Below are 11,358 nucleotides of genomic sequence, written 5' to 3'. Positions count from 1 at the left end.
CAAGCAAACAAACAAATAAACAAACTAGCTAGCTAGCTAGCTAGCTAGCAAAAAAACAAAAACAAGGTAGCTAGCTAGCAAACAAACAAATAAACACACTAGCTAGCTAGCAAACAAACAAGGTAGCTAGCTAGCAAACAAACAAACAATCAAGCTAGCTAGCTAGTAAACAAACAAACTCACTAGCTAGCTAGCAAGCAAACAAGCTAGCTAGCAAACAAACAAGCAAGCAAACAAACAAACAAACAAACAAACAAACAAACAAACTAACTAACTAACTAACTAACTAACTAACTAACTAACTAGCAAGCAAGCAAGCAAGCAAGCAAGCAAGCAAACAAGGTAGCTGGCTAGCAAACAAACAAAATAACAAGCTAACTAGCAAACAAACAAACAAACAAACTAACTAACTAACTAACTAATTAACTAGCAAAAAAGCTAGTTAGGGAGCTAGCTCGTTTGTGATTGTTTGTTTGTTGCAAGCTAACTTGTTAGTTAATTTTGTTGTGGGAGTTTTGTTCTTAGTTTGTTGAGGTTTGTAATGCGTGTTGGCTGTCCCTAATTAATGGGGGGGGGGTTGCTTGGGATGGAGTATTGCGATTTCTTTTTACATATGTTAGATGACTGTCTCTTTATAGTGATTCTGAAAGTCCTTTAGCGAAAATAATCACTTGGATTATAGTGTCTTTCCTGCAATATTTGCCTGTGCAATGGAATAAGTATTATTCCATCTATCACTGAAATAGCTGGATGTTAATACAAAAATATTGCCATACTCAACTCCTAATACCTCCCCAATTTTTTTTTTTTTTTTTTTTTTAATGCAAGACCATAGGTAATAGTAGCTGTATCTACAAAACGATTGGTAATAGGATTATATGTTACTCAAGCAAATGGTACAAATAAATAATTCTCCTTGAACAAGTTTGTTTTTTACATCCTGTGCATATGGGAGGAAAAATGAAATCTAATAGCGCTTTTATCAACTCTTTCATAGTTACTGAAATATTCTAATACCTACAACCAGAACATATATATTTTCATTATTGTATGTGAGAGGTATAGAGGGAATTAATTGCTTGTTAAGGCTTTTATTCTAAGAATTTACCTCAAAAAAGTCTAAAAAGTTCAGAGTTAAAAGCGTAATGATTACCGAAGTATAAAAATCATATAAGATCTCTATTCATAACTCCCGTAACACCTATGTGTGAATATACTGCTCCTGTATGGTTTATGGTAGCAAAAGACTTCAAAGATATAATCAAGAGAGAATCATACAATGTAATAAACTCTACCCACATACTGGCCAAAGAATATGCTAAAGATATTTCTCAAGGAAAAAAAAAATCACTCCTTAGCAATGGCTTTTAGTTACAGCAGAAGAGCAACTAGTGGGGTTCCCCGTCCGCTAGGGGAACCTACGGCGGAGCTATGTGCGTGGGTCTCCTTAATTAAACTCTGTGTGTGTGTGTGTGTGTGTGTGTGTGTGTGTGTGTGTGTGTGTGTGTGTGTGTGTGTGTGTTATTCTAATTCTAATTCTTATTAGCTAGCGCGAGACTCCTGTATCACAGTGTCTGTGCTGGCTGGCTGGCTGGCCCTGGTGGTTTTGCACTTAGTTTAGCTTACCCTCCCAAACGTTTTCTTCTTCTCCTCAGGGTCTACCTCGCCACCTAGCACCTGTGTGTGAGACAGGATGTTTAGGTTGGGTTAAACTATACCATGATGATGGCTGTGTGTGCTTGTGAAGGTGAAGGTGAAGGTACAAACCGATGCATGCTTTCTCGGGTGAGGCAGGGGATCATATATGACGTCAGTGACTGCCTGACTGACTGATTCATTTTACTCATTCCGGACCTACTCCACAGGCCACAGCGGGTCGGAGCCCACTCAGCTACTACCTACCTACTTCATCTCGGCGGGGGCAGCGCCGCATCTGATATTATGCACGACGGCCATCATCGTCTCAACGACCTGCAGCACCTACCTCCCGGCTCTGTTTTGCGTTTTTTTTTTTTCATTTGTTATGTTATGTTTTGTGGGTTGTTGTTGTCGTCGTTGTCAGCAGAGGAGTCCCTTACCTGCCATGAAGAAAACAAACAAACTAACTGTGGGAAGCCTGCCAGACTCGGGGGTTGTTAATTGTTGTTGTTGTTGTCATAACTGAGGGTCTTCTTCCTAGTAATATCAGCAGGAATTGACCTTGGAATGGCACTATGTACTTGAGGGGGTGTCCAGACCTCTCTTTTTGGAAAAGGGTGTGGCTCCCAAGGGGAGCCGGATTAAACGGTACTGTTGTCGTCCCTGAAAGGCCGAGGGCGATTACTTCTTCTCGGTCTTCTTGGGCAGGAGCACCGCCTGGATGTTAGGCAGCACACCTCCCTGGGCAATGGTGACGCCGGAGAGGAGCTTGTTCAGCTCCTCGTCGTTGCGGATGGCCAGCTGCAGGTGGCGGGGGATGATGCGGGTCTTCTTGTTGTCGCGGGCCGCGTTGCCGGCCAGCTCGAGCACCTCGGCGGCCAGGTACTCCATGACGGCCGCCAGGTACACGGGGGCGCCGGCGCAAACGCGCTCGGCATAGTTGCCCTTCCTCAGGAGACGGTGGATCCTGCCCACGGGGAACTGCAGCCCGGCACGGCTGGAGCGGGACTTTGACTTCCCCTTCACCTTTCCTCCCTTGCCGCGTCCAGACATGTCGACAGTGAGTGGTGGGGGCGTGGACTTGCGCTTCTGCTGTGGGCTCGGAGAGCGAATACCCGCCGCTCGTCGCTTTTTCGCCCTATATAGTGCAGCGCAGGATCGGAGGGCGGGGACGGCCGTGCGAGCCTGCCAATGGGAGCGCGTGCCGCCTCGCGTCCCCGCGATCCCGAGCAAGCGGCGCCGGCATAAACCACCCGGCCTCCACCTCAACACCAGCCCCTCCCCCGCGCCCGGCATCCGCCTCGGTCCCCTCTACGCAGCTCACTCCCGCAATGCCTCCACCGGCCCTCCCCCAGCGCGTGAGGCGTCGAAGGAACCGCGGGCCGCGCCCTCCCTTGATCGCGCCAGCTGCACCCCTGGTTCCTCCTCCCGGCCATGTCCTGGTCACCAGGGCTGCACTAGAGGGGATGCTGGCGAGCTTCGCTCTGGCGTTAACCGGCCTCCTAAAGCTCACACCGGAAGAGGCGGCGCTGCGAGTCACCGCGAAGGCGACGGTGGAGGAGTGTTTCCCCACCGTCGACACTCCGGTCTCGTCTCCCGCCACCCCGCTGCAAACTCCAGTTGTTGCGCCTCCAACTGTGCGGACCACTGCCCGCGAGGACGCTCCACCTCCCGCGGCGGAGGACCGCATGGAGGTTGACGCGCCCTCCCAGGCAGAAGTGGCACCTGCCGTCTCGGTGGCCCAGCCAGCGCAGGCGTCCCAGACCGCCAAGCCCCGCTCACACATCCCAGTGCGGGCGGCTCCAACCCGCTCCCGCATCCCGCAGCCCAAGGACATGGTGACCCCGAAGCGCCGGGGGCCGACCCCCTCGCGCGCGGCGGCCCCTGTGATCACCCCGGGGGCCTCCTCGGCGACCGACCGCTAAGTGTTATGCAGTGGAACGTGTGCGGCGTGCGCGGCAAGGTTAACCTCCTGCGAGCTGCGATCGGCACCGACGGCTTTGACGTCATCCTATTAAAGGAGACGCTCCTTCGGGAGGGCCAGTCGGTGCCTTTCAAGGGCTACAGGGCCTTTTACCTCCCTGCCGTCGCCGGTGCGGCGCGTGGGTGTTGTATCTTGGTCAGGGATGTACTTCCCTGTTCTCGAGTGCATCGCCCCGTGCTGTGCGGTGACGGTGTGGAGGTATTGGCAGTCAAGGTGACCTTGCCGAGCGCGTGTGTCGCGTTCTACTGCGTGTACAGCGGGCCGCGGGCCGAGCCCGACTACACTGAACTCCTCTCCCTGGCTAATGACGAACCCACCTTCATCGGGGGTGACTTCAACGCCCACCATGAAAGGTGAGGGAGTAGGGGGAGGAACCGCGCTGGGCGCCACCTTGCCTCGGCCTTGGAGGACGTTCCTGGGGTTGCGCTCCTCAACACCGGGGTGCCCACGCACATGGCTGGTGGCGTCCTGGACCTCAGCTTTGTGTCGCAGGCACTTGCAGTCGGCGCAACGTGGACCCTCCACCCGCACCTCGCGAGCGACCATTTCGCCTCCGTTGTTGCACTCCCTGTCCCGCCGCCTGTGTTACCAAAGCGGCCTCCTCGCTGGAACCTGCGCCGGGCTGACTGGCCTCGGTTCCGCGGGGCCGTCGCCCGTCGTCTGGCCGCCACCATCCGGCCCGACGACCTCGAGGCGGCGGACGCGCGCCTGGTTGACGCCTTCACAGCTGCTGCTGATGAGGCGATCCCCCTCCTCCGGCCTGTGGCGCTGGTCCACCGTGACAGGTGGTACTATACCGAGGAGGTGAGGGAGGCGAACCACCGAGTCAACCAGGCCCGTAAGCTTAACAGGAGAGTCAACACGGAGGCGACGCGAGGCTTGCTGCGCGCTGCTGTCCGTCGCGCCAGGGAAACCGCCGACCGGGTGCAGGAGGAGCACTGGCTGGCGTGGTGCGGGGGACTTGACGGCTGTACGTCCGCTGCAGTCCTTTGGCGGAAGCTGAGGGCCGTCGCGGGGGGTGCCGTTGCGCGCCCAGCTTTACACCCACAGCCCCAGGCAGAGGCGGAGCGGCTTGTTACCACCTTCTCCTCCCGTGCTGCTTCCGCCCGGCTTCCGGCCCACACTCGCGACCTGCTGCGGGAAGCGAACCCCGTGAGAGTAGCCGCCTTCAGGGAGGCCTGCCTACAGGCGCATGCCACTGACGCGCCTATAGAACTATGGGAGCTGGAGCGGGCCATCCCCAGGAAGGACACCGCCACCGGGGTCAACAGGATCCCCTACTCCTTCCTGGCGCACGCCGGCCCGGACATGCAGGCGGAGGTTCTGGGACTTTTCAACAGATCCCTCGAGCTCGGAGCACTGCCAGCCTCCTGGAAGCTAGCCACCATCGTCCCCATCCCCAAGAGTGGAGACGGGCTCCAACATCGCCCGATCTCCCTCCTAAGCTGCCTCGGCAAGTGTATGGAGAGAGTCCTACTTCCGCGCCTTCAGTGGGCGATGGGCCCCCTCCATCACCACCTCTTTGCCTTCCGCCGGGGCAGGGGCACCAGGGACTGCATCTCCACCCTCCTCTCTGGTGTCCTGGGGAGACGGGCGGTGGTGGTATTTATTGACCTCGAGAAAGCTTTTGAGCTCGCCTCAGCCCCAGCCATGCTCTCCATTCTAGCTGAAAGGGGCGTCCGTGGCCGCCTGCTGGCGTGGGTGGGCCATTACCTGAAGGGACGGAGAGCGGCCGTCCGATTTCAGGGCCATACGTCCGCGATAGAGACCTTTGAGAACGGCACGCCTCAGGGTGGCGTCCTGAGCCCCGTGCTGTTTAATCTGCTCGCCGAGAAGTTGACATCCCTTCCGACGAGCGGAGACGCCAGAGTCCTATCTTATGCGGACGATGTGGCCCTGGTGGTGTGGGGCCCCAACCAGGTGGCCAGCGCCCGCCAGCTCCTCCGCCGGCTGACTCAGACGTGCGCCGCCCTAGGGCTGGTCGTCAACAGGACTAAGACAAAGGCCATGGCCTTCCGCCACGGCCACCTTCCTGAGCCCTTCGACCTCGAGGGTACGCCCGTGCCGTGGGTGCACACTTACAAGTACCTCGGGGTCACTGTTGACTCCAGCCTGTCCTTTGGCCCGCACATCGCCCGCGTGCGGGACGAGGTACGGCGGCGCACTAATGTGATGAGGGCCCTTGCCAGAACAGCGGGTGGGGCTGGGGACAGGGTCCTGCGGACTTTCTACGTCCAGGGCGTTCGGTCCTGTATTGATTACGGGACGCCGTGCCTGCTGACGGTGGGTCCGGCGGCGCTTCGGCCGCTGGAGACAGCTCAGAACGCCGCCCTCCGCGTCATCGTTGGCGCCCCCATGTGGACGAAATGCGTGTGCCTCCGGGCGGAGGCACGCGTGTGCAGCGTCGCCGCGAGAGTCACCCAACTCTCAGTGGGGCATCTGGCGGCGCTGCTGAGACGCATGGGGGCGGAGCAGCTCCGCGCCTCCGTCGGGCAGGCCCTCCTGCAGGACCCTCTCCTGTTCCGCAAGAGAACGTGGGCGACTGTGGCGGCGGCCACGATTCGCAGTAGCGGACTCCCCCACGCCCTTGTGACGGCTGTGGACGCCCCCCACCCCACCTACGTTGCCCGCCCCCCGTGGGAGCCGCCTCCCTTAACAGCCACCATACGGCCGCTCGCCAAAAGGAAGGCCCTCCTCACCCCTCTGGAGCTGGCCAGGGAGGCAGACAGCAGAGAGCGGGAAGCAGCGCACCCTGGAGCCTCCGTGTACTTCTCGGATGGCTCCGTCAACCACCAGACGGGGGCTGTCGGCGCTGCTTTTGTTTGCGATGGGGTCACTGCTCTATTTCGTCTGCCAGACGGCTGTTCCTCCACCCAGGCTGAGCTGGCAGCCATTGGCGGGGCGCTGGATCATGCAGTGGAGGGGGGTCGGGGCCCTGTCTTGATCCACTGCGATTCAGTCCGTGCCATCCGCTCTCTGCTACAGGACCCCCCGCGCGACAACGTGTCCCTCCTCACCTCCATCCTCGCGAGGCTGGCAGAGTTGAGATGAGCGGGGCGCCCAGTAAAAGTTAACTGGTTGCCCAGCCACTCGGGCGTGGCGGGCAACGAGGCGGCGGACGGCGCTGCTGCTGAGGCGACGCTCCTGCCTGCTGTCACGCGGCCTGTTGTGGTAAGCCTGGCCCAAGTGAAGAGGGACATGGCTGCACGATCTGCTACTGGGGTTGTCGGGGAGCTGGAGGAGGCCCTGGCTGCGGGCTCGCCGTCCGCGTATTGGTACTCGGCGGCCACTAACACCGGCGCCCGCCAGCTACCGCCAAATCTGCCGAGACGGGAGGCATCCAACATCCGCCGCCTCCGTCTCGGCTACAAATGTGCGTCAGTCCTTCACCCTGATGACCCTGCCCCTGTCGTCTCCCCTTACTGCGAGGAGGAGGTCCTCCAGCCGCTCCTCCACTCCCTCCTCGAGTGCGGTGCGACGCGCAACCTGCTTTCCAACCGAGAGGGGCTCTCAGCGCCAGCCTTGGTGGGGGCCCTGGACGACAGGGCGCTTACTGCCCTAGTGCAGGGAAATATTAGCCGCCCAGGTAGGCTCTCTGTTCTGTATATGTGGGCGTGTTAGAGTGCGTGTATGTATGTGTGGGTGTTTGTGTGTGAGTATGTGCGTGATTGTTTTTTTAAGTCAGCTACAGGACGCCTTGTGCGCCTGTGCCCCAACCCACTTAGTGGGAAGGGGTGTTAACTATCTATATATGTGCGTACATCTGCGTGTGTGTGCGCGTGTGTATGTATATATGTACATGCACACGTGCGCGCGGCGTGCCGTGTATGCACATATATAGCCCCAGCCATGACTGCGACGGGCCGTCGTAGTCGACAAAGGCCCGTTCCCCTTCTAAGGGGTTAATCTTAAAAGCAAGCGCGGCCCGGCAGATTGGCTTCCCGGACCTGGCAGCGTATGCACCTCTTCCCCACCTTCTAGCAACAGCTCTCGCGGGCGAGCGATTGAGCTGCTCTGCTACTGCCAGGCTGTGAGTCACCGTGTCAGTGCTCCCTGACTGCGTGTTACTCACTCCCCGGAGTTGCCAGCGTTACCACGCGCCTTCCACCTACCTGCCTCGCGCTGCACACTTCACCCTGCTCCGCGCTCTGCCGTGCCAGCGTACACTGTCTGCGTGTCACTGGTCACGCGTCGCTCGTTACACGCGACTGCAGCCTTCCTGCTGCTCTTTTTTTGTGCTTTTTTTTGTCTTTTGTTTGTGTGTTTGAGCCTTAGACCCTGGTTTAGTACGACGCCGAACCCCGAGGGCAGTGCCACGAGGGGGCCCCTTAGGATAAAGGGGTGGTTATAGGAAAAAACAGGGTTCTTGTTAGGTCCCCCAAGACCCGCAAGGGGCGACAGCGGCGCCTGCCGAGCCCTTTAGAGGGTGGGCGGGCTTTAGCCCTCCGCTGCCGTAGGTGAGCCGGCTCTTTGTAGGATAGTTTTTGTTACCCTTTTATTTTGTTTGTGTTAAATGTCTAGCTGTTTTCCAGCCGTTGTGCTGTCTTGTCATTGGATGTCTACGGACAAGCGTGTCCGCCCCGCTAGCGACTCGGAGAGCTCCGACTCCGAGTCGCCTGCGGATAAGCAGCTACGCCTTGAGTCTGGGAGTGAGAGTGATAAGGCGGCCCTTATCCCGCTCCCCGACTCTTCTGATGAGGATTGGGTGGTAGTAGGACGGGTGCGTGACCGTAACCACCGCTCCCACCCACCTCCGCCACCTTCGCCTCCGCGCTCCCGTTCACCACTTGCCACCTCTGCTACCCCCACCCTGCCCAGCGGCTCACGCCCGACGCCGTTCCCCCGTTCTACTGCTGCTGCCCCCACTGCTGCCACCTCAACTGCCTCCACCGCTGCTCCTTCATCTGCCTCCGCCGCTGCCCATTCCACCCTGCTCGGTGCCGTCTCGCACCCCGAGCAGGCTGCTGCCCGCCACGCTGCTGCATCTCCTGCCACACCCAGGGTTGTCGTCCCTCCAACACCGGGGTTCGAGACTGCCCTCGACCTGGCGGAGGCCCTGGAGGAGGAGCTCGGGCTCCGCTTCCAGAGGAAGCCCACCGTGCTCTCATGGACACCACGTCGGTGCATGGGAAGGCGGTGCAATTGCGGCTGATGGGCGACGCAACCACCAAGGGCGTGGTGACCACTTACCCGGTTGCCATGCCTCTCAAGGCTCTTCTCCGACACCCGAGCGTCGTCACGGCAGAGCGTTGTATGACGCGCGACAACCTTGCCACGAGGCAGGTCCTCATCTCGGTGAGGGGCCCCCTGCCAGGCATGCTGGACCTGGGGAGTTGGGGCGTATTCTACACGCGCCCCTTCAACGCCGAGCCCCTCCGTTGCTACCGCTGCCAGCAATACGGCCACCATCGCTCCCGCTGCAATCGACAGGCAGTGTGCGGCATGTGCTCGGGGCAGCACATGACGGAGGCCTGCCTTGCGAAATACAAGGCCGGCGAGAGCGTGACCGCCCTCTGCCCCAACTGCCGCCAGCACCACCACGCGTGGAGCCGGCGCTGCCCCTCCCGGTTGAACATAGTGGACCGGGGAATCCAGCGGCAGGAGGAGTGGCGTGCGGCACACAACCCCTCTCGGCCGGCGTGGACCGGGCGTTCCCGCTCGAGGTCCCAGCGTCGGCCTGCCCCATCCGGTCAGACAACGCTCGCCTCCCGGGAGCACTTCCCGGCCCTCCCACCACCGGCCACGTCTCGCGGCAACGCTGCTCCGGCTGTGCCGCCGCCAGCCACGCCTCCTCCACCGCCCGCCACGCACACCCACCCGGCCTCCACCTCAACACCAGCCCCTCCCCCGCGCCCGGCATCCGCCTCGGTCCCCTCCACGCAGCTCACTCCCGCAATGCCTCCACCGGCCCTCCCCCAGCGCGTGAGGCGTCGGAGGAACCGCGGGCCGCGCCCCCCTTTGATCGCGCCAGCTGCACCCCTGGTTCCTCCTCCCGGCCATGTCCTGGTCACCAGGGCTGCACTAGAGGGGATGCTGGCGAGCTTCGCTCTGGCGCTAACCGGCCTCCTAAAGCTCACACTCGACGAGGCGGCGCTGCGAGTCATCGCAAGGGCGACGGTGGAGGAGTGTTTCCCCACCGTCGACAGTCCGGTCGCGTCTCCCGCCACCCCGCAGCAAACTCCAGTTGCTGCGCCTCCAACTGTGCGGACCCCTGCCCGCGAGGACGCTCCACCTCCCGCGGCGGAGTACCGCATGGAGGTCGACGCACCCTCCCAGGCAGCAGTGGCACCCGCCGTCTCGGTGGCCCAGCCAGCGCAGGCAGCCCAGACCGCCAAGCCCCGCTCACACATCCCAGTGCGGGCGGCTCCAACCCGCTCCCGCATCCCGCAGCCCAAGGGCATGGTGACCCCGAAGCGCTGGGGACCGGCCCCCTCGCGCGCGGCGGCCCCTGTGATCACCCCGGGGAGCTCCTCGGCGACCGACCGCTGAGTGTTAAGCAGTGGAACGTGTGCGGCGTGCGCGGCAAGGTTAACCTCCTGCGAGCTGCGATCGGCACCGACGGCTTTGACGTCATCCTATTACAGGAGACGCTCCTTCGGGAGGGCCAGTTGGTGCCTTTCAAGGGCTACAGGGCCTTTTACCTCCCTGCTGTCGCCGGTGCGGTGCGTGGGTGTTGTATCTTGGTCAGGGATGCACTTCCCTGTTCTCGAGTGCATCGCCCCGTGCTGTGCGGTGCCGGTGTGGAGGTATTGGCAGTCAAGGTGACCTTGCCGAGCGCGTGTGTCGCGTTCTACTGCGTGTACAGCGGGCCGCGGGCCGAGCCCGACTACACTGAGCTCCTCTCCCTGGCTAATGACGAACCCACCTTCATCGGGGGTGACTTCAACGCCCACCATGAAAGGTGGGGGAGTAGGGGGAGGAACCGCGCAGGGCGCCGCCACCTTGCCTCGGCCTTGGAGGACGTTCCTGGGGTTGCGCTCCTCAACACCGGGGTGCCCACGCACATGGCTGGTGGCGTCCTGGACCTCTGCTTTGTGTCGCAGCCACTTGCAGTCGGCGCAACGTGGACCCTCCACCCGCACCTCGCGAGCGACCATTTCGCCTCCGTTGTTGCACTCCCTGTCCCGCCGCCTGTGTTACCACAGCGGCCTCCGCGCTGGAACCTGCGCCGGGCTGAATGGCCTCGGTTCCGCGGGGCCGTCGCCCGTCGTCTGGCCGCCACCATCCGGCCCGACGACCTCGAGGCGGCGGACGCGCGCCTGGTTGACGCAGAGGAGGATGACTAAGATGATTCAGGGGTTGAGAAACTTGCCATACGAGGAAAGACTCAAACAGTTAAACTTGCATTCTCTAGAAAGGCGAAGGGTGCGTGGAGACATGATCGAGGTTTATAAATGGATGAAGGGCTTTAATAAGGGAGACATTCATAAGGTTTTGTTGGTAAGAGAACCGGGTAGGACACGAAGTAACGGGTTTAAACTGGATAAATTCAGATTCAACAGGGACATAGGCAAAAATTGGTTTTCTAACAGGGTGGTGGACGAGTGGAATAGGCTTAGCAGTCATGTGGTGAGTGCCAATACAATTGTCACATTCAAAAATAGACTAGATAAATTCATGGACAGCGATATTAGGTGGGGTTAGATACACGGGAGCTTAGGGTCAAAGGAGCTGCCTCGTACAGGCCTGCCGGCCTCTTGCAGACTCCTGCGTTCTTATGTTCTTATGTTCTTATG

At 59.7% G+C, this 11,358-nt stretch overlaps 1 protein-coding gene across 1 annotated transcript; it reads left to right on the top strand.

Annotated features, from left to right (window-relative positions):
* The first annotated feature begins 2,969 nt into the window (after positions 1 to 2,969).
* Positions 2,970 to 3,563, top strand: LOC126991838 (uncharacterized). Its single transcript, XM_050850499.1, has one exon. It carries the CDS (start codon positions 2,970 to 2,972, stop codon positions 3,561 to 3,563), a length of 594 nt encoding a protein of 197 aa, XP_050706456.1.
* The last annotated feature ends 7,795 nt before the right edge of the window (positions 3,564 to 11,358 follow it).

Source organism: Eriocheir sinensis, unplaced genomic scaffold (genome assembly GCF_024679095.1).
Source record: "Eriocheir sinensis breed Jianghai 21 unplaced genomic scaffold, ASM2467909v1 Scaffold35, whole genome shotgun sequence".
NCBI lineage: Eukaryota > Metazoa > Arthropoda > Malacostraca > Decapoda > Varunidae > Eriocheir > Eriocheir sinensis.
The sequence above is the reverse complement of the archived record's forward strand: the minus strand, read 5'-3'. Positions and strand labels throughout refer to the sequence as shown.

What these genes read in the sequence shown, in the direction of transcription:
- LOC126991838 (XM_050850499.1), top strand. Translation starts at nt 2,970, where the DNA reads ATGCCTCCACCGGCCCTCCCCCAGCGCGTGAGGCGTCGAAGGAACCGC.